Source organism: Dicentrarchus labrax, unplaced genomic scaffold, assembly GCF_905237075.1.
Source record: "Dicentrarchus labrax unplaced genomic scaffold, dlabrax2021, whole genome shotgun sequence".
Classification (NCBI taxonomy): Eukaryota; Metazoa; Chordata; class Actinopteri; family Moronidae; genus Dicentrarchus; species Dicentrarchus labrax.
In genome coordinates this window covers 16,993,054-17,008,996 of record NW_026136705.1, presented here as the reverse complement: position 1 = coordinate 17,008,996, position 15,943 = coordinate 16,993,054, and the positions used below count along the sequence as shown (strand labels likewise).

The window sequence follows — 15,943 nt, the reverse complement described above, 5'->3', positions numbered from 1 at the left end:
AGTTTGGACGCATCAAAGCTGTCGCCAAAGACTGTGAGGCTAACTCTCTCTACATACGGCTCTGAATGAAGGCTTGTTACTATGGGAACGGGAGACTCCTGCTGGCGCGTGCTGAAATCTGTACAAAGTTAGCCAAAAAGTTTTTTTTTTTTTTTTTTTTGCAGTTTTAGAAATGTCTTTGGATGGCAGTAATAGAGAAAATAGACGAACTGAGGCCCTGAAAGAAGTTGAAGTGGCAGTACTAAGTACTAAAAGGAGTTTAAAATGGAAGTCCTGTATAGAGTTCAAAGTGCTAAAGTTGAAGTGAAAGTGCTGAAGAGAGTCTGAAATGTTAGTTGAATGTTGAGTGATAAAAGAAGCAGGACATGCCAGTGTCAGGTCAAGTGTAGGTTTAAAAACTGAATGCATATCTGTTCATTTAAGTGTAAGCACTGAAAACTGATCTCTTGAAGTGTAAAAGCTTAAGTGTTAAAGAGTTTGAATTATGATTCAAATGACCAACTTCTATGGGAAAAAGTTTTATTATTGTAAAAAGTATAAACAAAGCTTATGTCACCATAATAAGCTGAGGTTTGAATGTTTCATTTAGAAATTATGAGTTGGAGCATGTTGAACAAATGCCCTGGAGCAGAAGAAATAAAGGTATAAATAGGAGTTCAATAGTGTGCTTCCTAAAGTGATAACAGCATAAGATATTGTATTATTCTAAAAGAAAACATGTAGCTATAATGCAAGTTTAGATTGTTTTTAAGTAGTTGTAATAATGGTATTTTTGTTTTTTTGCAGGGATCTTCTGTATGTTTAGGATTTAAGTTAAATCATGAATGAGATTTGCTTTGTAAAAGATAAGACATCTAATCTTTTATCTTGTTATGAGCTGTCACTGTACACAGTGATTCAAAATAACTCTCACATACTCTGGTGATGATATGCATACACAATCCTTAAAGTATGTGACTGATAAGGTTAAAATAGTCTCTTATCTGCTTTAGCCTGCATCAAACATAAACTATAGACTGTACATTTGCAGGAACATTCTGACCACAGAATACCTTAAAATGCATACAGTAAAATGGTTTATGTACAAGCACACAAGTATACAAGTGCAATGTTCCCTACTGAAAACTTACAGGCCAAAACAGGCCCTCTAATGATTTATGCCACCTGAACACTGGGAGGCACAGTGCATTGCTTAGCGCTGGCCAAATGCTCCAGGGCAACCACTGAAAAAACAACACGTTTTCTCTTTTTTTTGACAGTGTGGTGTGTGTGACTCAACCCAACTGTAGTCAAATGTATTTGATCATCATTTCACTTGCTGCCGTACATCTTACTTGAGTCAGTAATGCAAAATATGACAGTTTCGGCCTCCTTTAGGAAAAGGCTCAACTCTGCACTTCAAGCTTTTTTTAAACTCTTATTACTCATTCTGGACCATGTGCCTCTTTAAAAACCGTCTGTCCAAGCAGCGGCTGCAAAGTTTCAGCTCTCTGTTGGTGGTTCAGCTGCTTTATTGTCTCAGTTGGTAACTACTGTATCTGTCACTCACTGAAGGAGAATAGAACACCATGACTACTGAAGTAAACAAGCTTTAAGTAGCTCTGTGTATACCCTTATAACACACATAAATACAGCACAGAGAAATGTAGACAGGAACACTGCAGAACTGTACCACAGCTTGTAAGGTAAGCAATACAGTGAATAACTCTCCTTAGGGCTGTTTTAAGGCTTTATACTGGTTGTTATTTGAAATACATACACACTGTGATATTTTAAGGCTTGCAACAACTGTTTCCAGTTTCTACTGCTATTGAATACATTAAACCATGTGGTCATTTGTACAGTATTTGTTGCACCAGACACCAAAGATTCAGAGCTGCTGGTGATGCCAGTGAGCCAACAGAGAAAATGTTCATCAAAAATACCAACCTACGACACCCCAGTCGCCACCATGAATTATTTCTGCCTAGTCGACCCTACAAGGGAGAACCGCCGGCAGTGGCAGGTGAAGGTTTGCTGCTCCTCTCTCCCAGCATCAGACAGAGTTATTGATGTTCCAACTCAACTTTAACCCAAATGTTCCTGTTTTATTGAGATTTTGTTGTTCAAATAAGGTTGAGGTCGAAAAAGTGCTCTTTATTCTGCAGAATATCTATAAAAAAGAATATGAAAATAACCTCCAAAATGATCATTATTTCTGTAGTTTTGCTTCAGTCTCAGGGCAATTGTCTAAACACACAGACAGAAATAAAACATTCTTGTCACAGATCATTTTGGTGTAAATGATTGAGCCTCATTGTCATTGCATCTTTACTGCGTTTAAAGTAAATGGGCCTAAATGAGCCATGACTGACACCACCAATTCTTATGATTTAAACAAGGATATATTGGGGATTTCCAGCTCAAAATAAAAATGACTGATTGGACGGATTTCAGCAAATATTAAGTGAAGTTAGTCCAGCGGTGATGTGTTCACTGGAATTACTCCAGTTGTTAAAAAGAAAGGATTTTGAAAACCATTTTTTTCTCTCCATTTTAATCATGCACAATACTTTGATTACACAGTATTTAAAAAACTTATAATCCATCACTGTTAAAGCCAACTTTTGACCCTCTGTGTTGTCCCCAGGATTTCTCCTTTACCCGGATACTCCTGCTAAGATGGAGACCACATCAAGAGAGGCTTTCTGCTTTCGACCCGTTGAACAACGAGACAGGGACAAAGGTCTGCAGTCTTATCTCAACCTAGGGAGTAAACCCATCTTATCTGCTTTAAGATAAGCTGTGAGTTGTGTTTGTGTGAACATATGACTGTTTCAGTTCTGAAAATAGGCATGCCAGGCTGTGTGTGTGTGTGTTTGGAAAATGTTTGGGCAGAGATTAGAAAAGTGATTTATGAGTTTTTTTCTTTCATTTAAGGGTTTAATCAGTCATACTGCAATATAATTACTTCACTATCATTAAACTGGAATAACAACAATACAGCAATTAATACTACAAATATAAAAGAGAACGATCTATATAAGGTTAAACATAAAAATGATGTTACTTGTATAACAAGAAGGAAAAACTAATTTGGATTTTACTGACCCAAATACATTTGTATTAATTGCTGAATACTGCCACCAAAGAACTGGCTGGACTAATGAGGGTTTTTACCAAAAGTATATATTTTTCAGATGCTGCCTCCATAGACAGAATTAGATGTTACTATGTGTCAAATGAAACCCTTATTAAAGTTATGTGAACCCCTTTAGGAGTTCATATCCTCCAGAAAACACAGCTGGAGTCCCGCCGTTCTTGTCCCACATCCTCGAGACAAACAGGACGAGGAACCAGCAGCAGGGACGGGGAACCCGGGGAGGACGAGCAAGAAGGCAACCGTGATCAGACGGGGTCGACAGCAGTGAAAACTGAACCAGATTCAATAGAGATGCAGTCTCAGTATCAGAAGGACTTCCCTCCTCCGACTTCCTGCCGCAGGAGACGAACACCTGCCCTCCCACAGCCAGACAACATCGGCATCAACCCTGCCTTCAGGTGAGAGCCAGTTTGTCAGTATGAGTCTACATACTGTAGCTCAACGTATAAAGCGGTTCATCAGCGTCTGTGTGTTTTGGTTCACAGGATTGAGTTTAGCACGGTCCAAAGAGAGACTTTCCCTGGTTGGCCAATCATAAATCCCAGGTATGCTGGGAGGATGAGAGCAGCTTTGTCCAGACAACCAAACATGATTTCTGAGTAATAATCTATAACCATATCCATGTGTCTTTCTTGTGATGTCACCCAGCTCATCTTTGGTCATAAAGCATTTCTTTTCATTACAAATAAATACCAACTACACCAAATGTCTAATTCCGTCATATGGCTATAAATCCTAGCCTGCTATAATCAAACAATCCCGTACACAGTAATGAAAATGATTTAATAAACCATTGAAAAACATGCCAGTTTTTTGTGGGTATTTATGGGTTATGCGTGTCTTTGCTCCAATTCTTCTGCCTTTCCTTCTAAACAGCATAATAACATATGACTTTTAATCTTACTCAATTCATTTGAGACATAATTAAGAGTGAAATAGACTAAATTATACTTTACATCAGCAGTGTTCAGTTCTCCTTCCCTAACCACACCCACTACTTTGTCTAAAGTATCCTCATTCAATTTTATTTTATTTAAAGTGTTATCACGTTCTTTGGTTACTTTTGTTTACTGTGTTACATCAGCGTTACTAAGGAATCGGTTCTTTTATGCACAAACTCTTTTCTCAGGTTTAACTTCTTCTCAGATAACAAGTGATGAATTTCCCAGCAGCAGGTCACTGCGATGAGCTCATGGACTGATGATGTGTGCAGTGCATGGAGTCACTGGATAAGACTTAATGGACCGATGGTAACAACAGACCATTGACGTTTCCTATTGATGACTTCAGACATACTTGTGGTCAGTCTGACAGAAAGCAATCCACCCAGTGACTCATAGCTAAAACACGATCTGCTTCAATGGGCAAGACGAGGGATTAAACAGCTGAGCTGAGGCTTAGGCACAAGTCAGAGGGATGGATAACTTTTTAATTACACTATGTACGAACATTAAAAGATTAACTGCCTGTACATTTATGTGCTTGTCTGCATATGATTTTAAGTATTTTGTACCGTGTTTATTGTAAACACAGCATGAAAACCTATGTTCAATCACAAATGTGTTCTTTTACAACTCAGTCCTACCAAGAACACAAAAGGTTTTGATGGTAACTCGAAATAATTACATTTAATGTCTCCTTTCCCAGAACAAAATAGCAATAAAAGAAAAATATCTAAAACGGAAGGAAAGTAAAACCACTGTGTTAACATCAAGTTGTTTATTTGCTTTTCTTCCCCTGTGTATACTCTCAATGTTGCATGAGTGGCCTTTTACCAAGTATGACGCTCCAAAAATCTTCATCAGTAAAAACATGTGTTACATAGAGAGACTACATCGTTTAATTGTCCATTTTAGGAAATGTTACCATGTAGTTCAGAAGAGAGAAAGTTAATAGTCTCACTTATGAAAAAGGAGAAATAAAAAATAAATATTTTTTTTACACTACAAAAGCAGTCAGATTTTTCCTCTGAAATACTCCAGAGTACCAGCTGAAAGTTGCTGCTCCAGGTTGGCATCCAACAACTGTAATAAAGTACAATCTGATCAACCACAAGCCCCTAACAGTCCCTCCATCTGAGGCAGGCTGCTGACTGTGGATCGGTCACACACGTCCTTTGGACCGGGTGAGAGCACTACTTTGGAGTCCTATCCAGGGCTTCACCTCCGGTCCCGGTGCCTGCTCCTGTCTCGGTGTTTGCGGTCCTCCCTCTCTCTACCCCTGTCCCGCTCATCTCTCCTCCCTCTGCTGCCCCAGTCAGCCTCCCTGTGTCGGTCCCGGTCCTCCCTGTCTCTCGCCCCTTGTTTCTCCCACTCCCTCCCCCCACCTTCACCTCCCCCTCCTCCAACTCCTCGTTCCTGCACAGGACCGACCCCGAGGTTAATAGGTTTCCGGAAAGGCCTGTCCCTGCCGCCGAACCGCAGCTGTCCGGACTCTTTCTTCCCCCCCTGCCCGCCGCCGAGCCGCCGGGGGACCCATCCTTTGAGGGTCCTCTCCTGTTCAAAATCCACAAACAATTCATGCTGGTCCACCACAAGCTTGTTGGCGTCCCGTCGGGCCCGGACAACAGCCCGCTCCTCCTTGTACTCAATGAAGGCGTATCTCTTGGAGAAGCCGGTGACGATGTCCCGGACCAGCCGGAGCCGCTGGATGTCTCCGTACTTGGAGAACACTTGGTGCAGTCTTTCCTCCGTCGTCTGGGGGTTCAGACGGGCCACAAACAAGGTGAGCAGTGGGTCTCCAATAACGCCTTTGTTGGGCTTATAGCGGGCGACCATAGCCCTCCACACAGCCCGGTCATGGGGCTCCACGTCCGTGCCATCGATGCTGCCAGCTTTCAGCGGCTCGTACGCCTTCGCTATCGGACTCCACTCGACCATTTCCGCCTAAAGTCAACTCCCACGGTCCCCTCCTTCACTTCCAGCGAGTTTCCCAGGCGGTTGTTTCGCTACACGAAGCGACAATTAACGAGAGAAACCTCATCGATACCGATAAATGTTTTCACAACGGCAAGTAGCCTGTCTGTCCTGTGTGCATAGGCAAAAACAGTCCGTACTGAAACGAGTTCTAGTACGTTTTTATGGTTCCTATTTACCCGACGGGTCTTTTCAAATAGAAGACAACACACTATATTATAATTGTATGTAAATAAAGACAGATGTACGGTTTTATATCATTTCTGTCTATAAGTATGTAATGTATAAATAAATAAATCGCCCCCAATTTTCAAAGCCATACATTTAAGTTGAGATCTCTGTTTAAGCACAGTAGTGTGTATTTTAAAATAAATACTTGATTAATAAAAACATACTTTCAGCTCTAAACTCACATCAAAACGTTCATATCTCCCCTTACATTATGGGTTTCATTCAACTTTTAAATCCCATTCATATTAATTAGACCCTTTCCGACTCCTGTCCTTACTAATTCAAATTAAGATCAGCCATTCAGTTTAGCATCAAGTTTTCAACATCCCACATTCACACCCAACATTCTTCAGAAATTGCCTCCTCTAGTTACACCTGCACTACTCCTGCTCCACCTCTCTCAGCAGATGTGGCCCTTCATGGCAGAAAAACACAGCTGTAGCCAATAACATTAATGATGGGTGTGTGTTCGATTTACCGTGTGCCAGTAAGCCACACCTATGAGCCAAAATACACCATACCATTGTATTTTGAAGGTTAATAGTTACACCATTAATTAACAATAACTCCATTCACGTAAATTTCAAATTGTGAACACTTGTGACACAGGACGCAACACTTTACAAAGACATTATTTAATAAAACAGTGAAAAACATATCTGTTTCGTCTCCACATTGAATCAATTATTACAAAATAAGAAAGATACTGTCACTTCACTGCTATGTACAGTTATGTCTGTAGTTTATCAGTTTGTTATAATTTGATGTCCGTTGTACAGGAACAACAAATCTTTCTCAAAATGTTGGTTAGGTTGAGTGTATGTGTCCAATATGCAGTTGTTTCAACAGCATAGATTAGATACTCAGTCTCAACTTTCATGTTAAACGACTATAGACGATGAGCCTCCTCCTCTCCCGATCCATCAGTTTCCGACTGCCATTACATGTCCTCCACGCTCCATTTATAAGCTGCCTCCTGGACGGCTTTTTTATCTGCAATTCGCGTGTAGCGTTTCTGTTCAAAACCATTTGACCTGCAAAACACACACAAATCAAATTCCACTGTTAATTCTGTTCATTCACACCCTCAGCTCCATCTCTGGTTGGATGCACCAGAGCAAACCTTCAATGAAGCTCCCCATCAGGTTTAATTCAGTGTAGGAGCCAAAATTGTGATCTTGACTATAGTACACATACTTATACAAGTGTATAAGATGTAAGAGAACAGTATGAAATATGGACGCGCTATGTGTTACAAAAAAGGACACTTGTAACCACAACAATATTCCAAAAGTTAAGGAGGGATGTCGGCGCCAAATTTTCTGTTCCATTTCAGATAATCATTGTTATTCTATTTTAGAAAGAGTTGACACTTTTTCCATTTACATTCAACATTGTTGCAAATATTCCATTTGTTTTATGCAATAAATACTTTACTGCAGTTAATGGAAAAATATATTGTTTATAATTGTTCCCTGAGGTGAACCCTGCATGTAACCGCAGCAGATCAACCCCAGCCACTCATGGCCACATGTCCAGGTCATGCAGCAAAATCAAAGAATTGTGTTTGTCTGTCTCCATGCTCCCATTTTTGGTGTGTCATCTCCTACACTGTCCCTCTCAAAAGCAGAGGCAGATTGCATTGCCACTTTTCTTGCCAGATGTCTGATCCTTGAAATGCTTCTTCATCCAGCTTTACACAATGGGTTTACTTGCTCTTCATTAAATTAGAGAAAATAAAACTTTGCTTGAGGGGTTCCAAGAATCATTTTCACAAATTATGAAATCCTTTTTTAATCCATCATACACTGTACCTATCAACTCCATCCCAGCGATAGCCTGGTAGAAGATTGAAGCGGTTTGGAGGAGGAGGTGGGCCTTTATATCGAGGTTTCTCTGCAAAACAAAACAAAAATAAGATGGTTTACAATTAATTATATAAATGATAAACACATTTTTTTTAAGCATCAGTCAACAAAGCACACATATGTAACCATGAAAACCTTGTGTCTTTGGATTGCGGTCCTTTTTCCGTCTGAGCATCGCAGCCATTGGATCTCCCTCCCTTTCCTGCTCTCTCAACATGCGATCGAGATCCTCGTCATCGCGCTGACGTGCCAGCGGCTTGTGGGCCTCACGCACTGCATCCTCAAGTTTCTGCTGTTGCATCTGGCTCTGGGCCAACCTATAAACACAAGCTAACTTTAATCATGGAAACAAGCCGGCATGTAACATATTACAAGTCTTTATGTGGTCACAATCCCACTCTGTAGCCATCTTTAAATGTGTGAAAACTTTACGCAGACTTACCCTCTTCCCCACTGAGCGTATTTCTCATCCTTTTCTGCTTTTTCTCCAGCTTTCCTTTTCTGTTCCTCTCTCTCCGTATCCAAATCCCTTCTTTTACCGCTCTTGTCTCGGAACACCGTCTGGGCATTGCGGGATTCGTCTACACGTAGCAGGAAAAAATATATAAAATGTCATCTGAAAGAGGACTGCATCATTTGACTTTCACAACTACTACTAAAGATATCACTGTAAGCATTTGGAGTATGCATGGTTGATGTAGAGGATATGAGAAGGAAAAGTATCTTAAAAAGAGTGAAGCTGAGCCAACCTTCTAGTGGCTTGTTCTGTCTTTCTCTGCGTCGGTTCTCCTCCTGCTCTTTTCTTAAAATATCTACGGAAACCAGGCCTGCCGTCCCGCCAGAAAGCATCCTTGGAGGCTGGAAAAACAGTAAAACAGTAAAAACTGCATAAGTCTAGTCGGTTGGACATTGAATACCTGCATCCAATTTCAGCTAAATCTGACTTTAAATTACAAAATGAACACGATTTTCTCACCTGTGATTGGCCATGTCTACGAGGTGGTGACAGATCTTCATCTGAGCCCTTTCCACTACGCGGCCGCCTCCTGGGTGGGGACTGGTCAGAATCAGAGCCTCGTCTTGTGTTTGAGTGCTTCCGTGGAGGAGATTGGTCCGAGTCTGAAGCTCCTCCCTTCTGTGGCTTTTTTCGTGGAGGTGACCGGTCAGAGTCTGAATCGTGCCTGTTCTGAGCCCTCTTTGCCAGTGGTGACCGATGAGGATCAGGCGAATGTTTTTTACTTGATGGTATGGAGCTGGGCTTTCTTCTGGCAGGGGATGAATCTGGCAAAGAAATAATGAATTCTTTAGTGAAGTGTTTAATTTTTTTTGTTGATGTTTTATTAATATCACCTTGCCCGATGCAGAAATATACCAGGTTCAAAGCCTCAAACATGACTTCTCATCACTCACCTTTACTTTGTGCCTTTCCTGATTTCCCTGAGTGTTGTCTGGGAGGTGACAAGTCTGGAGAGTCATGGCGACCTCTTCTTGGGGGGGATATGTCTGGAGAGTCATGGCGACCTCTTCTTGGGGGGGATATGTCTGGAGAGTCATGTCGGGTCTTTCTCTCCTGAGAACCATGTCTGCTACTCTCCAATGACAACTCTGGTGAATCATGCCCTCTTCCTTCCGCCTCTTCTGCGTCTTCATTTTCGTCAGCTATTGGCAGAGGATAAACAAAGTAAATAAACTTGTACACAGCACAAGGATCCTCTTAACTTCGTTCACAAATACCAATTACCTCCAATCACTTTCCATCTATTGCTGGTTCTGAAGGCTTCCAACTGTTTCACTTCATCTGGTCTCTCGTCAATCACCTCAGCAATCTTAGCAGACAAACACAACACGTGATGTTTCAAGACAGGGTAATATGAAAATATATTTGATAACCACCATAGATTTTGCCAGGCCATCTACACCATAGTAGCTACATCTTTAATAACTCTGCTTGTATCTGCTTATACTGCAATATTGGTATGGTTTTTACATCAAATCAACACAATTACAGCTTAAACGATAAGCCAAACATATAAAAAAACACTTTTTGGTTGGATTTGTATTACAAAAATGATTTTTATTTTTATTTATATATATATATATTTTACAAATTTAAAAGCACGGCATGTTTTTAAGGTGTTCTGTAAGTGAATAAGTCTGCTGGCTAATCACTTCAAGTAACGTTAATGAATGGACACAGGTTAGCCAGCTAGCTCGATAGCTTAAGTCCTTACCACTGGAGCTTCCTCTTCGTCCTCTTCTATCTCCTCCTCCTCTTTGACCATCTGCTTCCAGTCTATGTCATCGTCCACTATTTTGAGTCTTGAACGAGAGAAGTAAACGTGAGTTAAGTAACGCCACACAAACTTTTCATTCAAAAACGAGGGAGTTCACAGCAGCAGTAGCAATAGCGACCTCAGCTAACTGAACGAGCAGCGCAGCGGGCTGCAGCTCGGTTAAAACCCCCCGCTGACTCACCCTCTCTCCGGAACCTTGCGCCGTTTCTTCTTTACCTTCCCCTTCGACTTCTTGCCGTCTCCATCAGCGGATAAATAGCGTTTCAGGTACTCAGCTTTAGATAGCTCTGGCCCTTTGGTGCTGCCAGTAGAAGCGGCCATCGTAATGTTGTCGGAAACTACGGATAGCACCGAGGGTCAAAGACGCACATTTCACATAAGCAAATACCATGAGACGCTCTGCCACAGACCAACGCTACAGACTGATAATCTCACTTGTTCAAGTTTAACTACGAAAAGTGAGATTATGAAATAACTGACTAATAAAACACTTAAAAAAACCACAATTTTTCTCTGCATTGGCTACCTGTTTGCTTCAGAATCAATTTTAATATCCCTTTATTGTTTTATAAAGCTCTTTATTAGTCTTACTTATTTAATGTGTGAAGCACTTTGAGTTACATTGTGCTTGTATGAAAAGTGCTATACAAATAAAGTCTGATTTGACTGATTTGACTATTTCACAACATGAATCAAAGTACATTTAATGTGCCTTCAAGAAAACAGATCTATACGAAGTGATCTGAATCAATTACAAATATAAAATACTAAATACTTGTTGGCATACTGTAAGTATTCAGGTCAGTATTTCAGGGGCGTGTCCAGAGGGGGGCCTTGAGTGACATTGGCTGTCCCTGAAATCTGGTTGGCTACCTCAAAGTGCCATCCCCATTATCCTAATCTCTTCTTTTTTTCTTTTTCTTTAACTTTATGACATTTTACACATTACACATTATACATTATACAACATTACATAAACATTTTAAATAAAGTGCGTCAGAGAATAAAGTGCATCAGCAAACATTTATAAAGTGCATACAGTCAGAGAGTCCAGAGGAGTTGTCCCACGGGAGGCATTGACTTCTGTACAGAGTTTTCCTCCTCCAGAGTTCAGTGAGTGTTTGTGTAATAATAATAGTCTGATATATGATCATAGCAGTTCTTGTGTTCCACAGTTTAAAACAAACAATGCTTATTATGAGTTGTAACAGTTCAATGTGGTCATATGGTTTATTGTTTCTTTCAGTGATTCCAAACATCACAGACTTCCAACATTCCCGAGCTCTGTAACAATCCATGAAAAGATGCTTCATCTCTGAAGTCTTTTCTTAGTTTCTGTCACTACATTCCCTGTTACAGATGTTCAGACTGAGTATTTGAATTTCCTGTTTAACTTCAATATTAATATTTTGTCTGTCTCTTTCCGCTTCGATCCAAACTCCTTCACTTTTGTTGTGTTTTAATTTAGCTCCAGATGCGTTTTTTTATGAAATTAAATGATTAGTTAAGACATCCATCTCTATCTGATTCTTTATAATAACAGGAATGTTATCAGCGTAAGCCACAGCAGTGACTCAGAGGACAGCCCTGTTTCACACCCCTCTCAACTTCAAAGAGACTCGGAAACACATTAACATTAACACACACATTTCATTCTAAATACATACATCTTACCATGTGAATAAAAACTGCAGGAAAGCCGTCACTGCCCAGAGCTAATCTCTGGAGATGTAGTCAAAAGCTCCGGACATAAAAACCTTTTGTTTCTTCAGGTTTGTGTAGGATTTCTCTTAAAATACCAATCTAATCTCTTCCACTCTGCCTCTGTCAGAGGATGTAGCAGGTTTTAAAGCTAGAATGAAGATACAGGAATCATATGAAACTAGATGACTTAATTTGTTCATTTGTACCAGCCATATCATGCTAAATTGTCAGGGGAAGGGGGCTTTTAGGTCAAATTTTGTCCGGTTGACACTTTGGAGTCCTTCCGCTTCCTGGGAACCATCATCAGCCAGGGCCTCAAGTGGGAGCTGAACATCAGCTCCAATGCTAAGTACTTCCTGCTGCAAATTAATAAGTTGAACGTGCCAAAGGCAGTGACGATGCACTTCTACACTGCCATTACTCCATTAGTCCATCCCCACTTCCTCCATCAACATCTGGAAACACTACTGCTATTACAGGACACCTCCAGGACCCTGAGGTGTTCAGGTAAAAGTGTGGCCCTCCCACCCCAGACACAAACTTTTTGAGGAACCTCCCTCTGGCAGGAGGCTGCGGTCCATCGGGAAAACCTTACGCCACAAGAACAGTTTCTTCCTCATCAACAAGGCCCAAGACCCCCACTGACTCTTACCCCCACCCCGTCCTCTGCATGTTACATTAATGTTACATAGCACACATGACGTTATCTTGCACATTGCAAATATTCTTTATACTTAAAACTGTACAGCTTCCATTTAAAATAAGTCATATTGTATATTATTATCTTTATAATGTATTATCATACAATATTGTCCATTTTGTTTTTCTATTTATTTGACTTTCAGTATGTTTTTTATTTATATTTTTCTTCTTCTTTTTAAAATCTGATTCTGATTCTAAAAAGACCTCTTTGTTTCCATGTTTGACTCACTTCTGTCCCACTATTGTGAACATTGAATTCACACACAAGTCGGTGTCTGGCTTTAAATAGCATCTCTTTATTGAAAACAAATGCTGCAGCTTCCAGAGTAATATTTACATGACAAGTTGCTCAGCGTTATTTTATACACATATATCTGCGCGGGCCTCTGCAGCGAACAGAACATCTATAATCAATTCTGTTGAGTCATCTTCATTCTTTATTGTCAAAGTTATGAAAACATTTCAGTGCACTTGGGAGGAAAACCAGAGAAGGAGAGACAGTTTCAGGCTATTGATAACATACCAACATGTGGGTGTTATATTGTGGGGATGTACATATGGGGACAGATGCGAAGGCGTGGTTAGATGTGTGTGTGTGTGTGTGTGTGTATGTGTGTGTATGTACCAGCACAAGCATGCATGTTTTGTTTAGCTGTGTGTTTGATAGAAGAAGAGCAGCAGACAAGCAATCAAGGAGCAGGAGCTCTTCAGAAACACGCTCACAGCTGAACACTCGAGAAGCTGATCTGCAGAGGAAGAAAAATGGGATGTAAACAGTTGACAAAATCCTCTTAAATTGTCTCCCACTCACTTATTCTCATGCTGAGTCCCTCAAATCCACCTACCTTTCTCCACAGTGATCCTGGCTCCATCCTGGGATATTTTGCACATGTAGGTGGTGTTGTGTGGGAGTTTGTCTCTGAAGCCGCTCATGGTCATCCTGTAACCGTAAGGCTCCAGCTCCTCCACGTAGCTTTTATCTTTGAACTGAACCTCTGCTGATGAACCGGACACATTGGTGTTAATGGTGGACTCTTTGGTTCCAATCGACCAAGAGAACTCGTAGCTGTTGATCTTGTTGGGCTTGGGCTCGATCCGACAGTCCACTCTCAGGTCGTCGTCATTTTCAACACACACTGAGATCAGCTCACACTTTGCTGGGATCAGCAGCACTGGGGGAAAAAAAACAGAACACATATATTTATTTACAGAAGTCTCCAGTTACCAGACTAGAAATATATATTGTTTTTACAGATAATTCTCACCTCCCAGCACTCCGTACACAAACAGAGACTTGAGCATGATGGAATAGCACCCATCCAACTTTGAAAAAAACAAAAAAAACAGAGAGGAAATGTGAGAAAGAAAGCAGTTTACAGCAGTAAAATGGAAACACTGCAGCTTTGCAGTGACAAGCTAAATTGAATTGAATTGAATTAAATTAAATTAAATTAAATTAAATTAATGATTTATTTCAATCAGTGCTTCTCCACCATTGGTTGTTCAGGCAGTTGTGAGGTCATTTTGGGTGAGGTCATGGTGTTGTTTATAGTAATGTAATTTACAGAGACAAAGAAAAAGAACAAAAACATACTAAATTAAATGAAGTAAAAAGACAAAACCATTCTTTTGGTTGAGCAAACATGACTTTGTTGTTTGGATCACAAGCCGACAAGGTTAAAAGGCTCTGATCTAAATTGATGTATATGTCCTCTAGTTTCCTACCGAACTTGGAGTCAACCTGTGGCAAAATCTAATGACTAGACATATTTCAGAGATAAAGATGACACAGATGTTTTTCTCTTTCCTGTTTGTTATACTATTTCTCACATTTTTCCAATGCCCTTGACACAGTTTGGTAGTTATCAGTATCCCAAGCCAAACATTACCTAATAACTTTTTAATTAGACTGTTTACATATCTCTGCATGCAGGAATTTCCTGTCATAATTCCCTACATACCTACATGTTCTAGCATATTCCATGTCTCCCTGATGTGACCGTAGTCCTCATAAAATGAAGCCCCCCCCTTTCCCCAAGCTGCATCTGAACATCTTTGAGAAATCTTACCTCCTGTCAGGGATGGATGATGTAGCAGCTCCTGCCTGCGTGCTCTTGTCTGGCTGGGGAATAAACCGCTGGTCGTAGTTGCCTCAGTGTGCAGCACTGCAGAGTATCACACTTATGAGGTGAGGTGGGAGCGATACAGAGAGGTGGAGAGAGAGTGGGAGGGATGAGGGTGGACCAGAGTGTGCTGATTCGTCTGTCTCCCCTGCAGTGCCTGACGGAGGACACAGGGCGGACATGCAGGCAGGGCTGGGGCAAAACTCGGTCAGCATCATTGTTTTTATCAGCAGCGTGTGATGACCTTATCTCCTCTCCTCTCTGGTCTTCTCCTCACCTTTGTCTCATTTCCAGAGCTCCACTCTTGACTTGATTTTTCATTTTATGTCTCTCTCTCTCTCTCTATGTGGTAGTCTCCCTCTGATTTGCTCTTTAAAATCTGCTCTTATACAGTTATTCTTAATGTGTTCTGTATAACAAGCATTTAACTGTAAACTTACTGTGAAAAGTTATACCTTAGATGATTTTAAAGAGAATATATAGAGTTGTGTAATTGCTTTGACCTCATGTCTGCACAGTATAAATGCATAGGCGTACAATGACAGGGTGGATTTGTGACCCCCTAGAAATTTCTTGCACTGTCACACCAAATGACTCATGTAAAATGGCTCACTGTCTCCACCCTAAGGCCAATCGATGGAATTTCAAAAAGTAAGTTGGATGCACATTCATAGCCTGCATCACAAGGTGCCAGTGTTGAGAGAGAGAGACAGAGAGAGCTAAATGCTACAACAACATAGATTAAAAAATATAAAAATGTACAAAGTAAAAGGCTGACTAATACAGTGGAACATTTTGCAGATACACTTCTGACTACCCATTCACTCCCCTCACCCAAGATTTATGAGCACAGAGTACTGTGCCATTCCCAGCGTGCCCTGAGCAGAAGGCATGAAAAACCTCTGGAAAGGTTACTTGTTCATCTGGAAGAGAACACATGTAGAGTGCTCATATACTATTAGAG

At 40.7% G+C, this 15,943-nt stretch overlaps 3 protein-coding genes across 7 annotated transcripts; 1 reads left to right on the top strand and 2 right to left on the bottom strand.

Moving 5' to 3' along the window:
* The first annotated feature begins 32 nt into the window (after nt 1–32).
* On the top strand, nt 33–3,945 carry si:dkeyp-69c1.9 (uncharacterized). 4 transcript variants are annotated; one of them, XM_051400675.1, is made up of 5 exons: nt 811–1,685; nt 1,860–2,011; nt 2,630–2,725; nt 3,258–3,540; nt 3,628–3,945. In XM_051400675.1, the coding sequence occupies exons 2-5, from the start codon at nt 1,909–1,911 to the stop codon at nt 3,743–3,745; spliced, it is 600 nt and encodes a 199-aa protein (XP_051256635.1). In that variant the 5' UTR covers nt 811–1,685; nt 1,860–1,908; the 3' UTR covers nt 3,746–3,945. The 4 variants fall into 4 exon arrangements, with proteins under 4 accessions (XP_051256637.1, XP_051256635.1, XP_051256634.1 ...); XM_051400674.1 differs by having other exon boundaries at nt 815–1,685; nt 1,845–2,011; XM_051400676.1 differs by having other exon boundaries at nt 839–1,685; nt 1,845–2,005.
* A 605-nt stretch (nt 3,946–4,550) lies between these two features.
* On the bottom strand, nt 4,551–6,211 carry snrnp35 (small nuclear ribonucleoprotein 35 (U11/U12)). Its single transcript, XM_051400673.1, has 2 exons — nt 5,491–6,211; nt 4,551–5,432 (listed from the first exon to the last, which is right to left on the bottom strand). The coding sequence occupies exons 1-2, from the start codon at nt 6,019–6,021 to the stop codon at nt 5,277–5,279; spliced, it is 687 nt and encodes a 228-aa protein (XP_051256633.1). The 5' UTR covers nt 6,022–6,211; the 3' UTR covers nt 4,551–5,276.
* A 696-nt stretch (nt 6,212–6,907) lies between these two features.
* Nucleotides 6,908–10,806, bottom strand: bud13 (BUD13 homolog). Of its 2 annotated transcripts, XM_051400672.1 has the most exons (11): nt 10,632–10,806; nt 10,388–10,475; nt 9,898–9,982; nt 9,678–9,815; nt 9,567–9,638; nt 9,133–9,437; nt 8,906–9,014; nt 8,599–8,737; nt 8,292–8,473; nt 8,103–8,184; nt 6,908–7,322 (listed from the first exon to the last, which is right to left on the bottom strand). In XM_051400672.1, the coding sequence occupies exons 1-11, from the start codon at nt 10,769–10,771 to the stop codon at nt 7,229–7,231; spliced, it is 1,434 nt and encodes a 477-aa protein (XP_051256632.1). In that variant the 5' UTR covers nt 10,772–10,806; the 3' UTR covers nt 6,908–7,228. The 2 variants fall into 2 exon arrangements, with proteins under 2 accessions (XP_051256632.1, XP_051256631.1); XM_051400671.1 differs by having other exon boundaries at nt 9,567–9,815.
* Nucleotides 10,807–15,943: the final 5,137 nt, after the last annotated feature.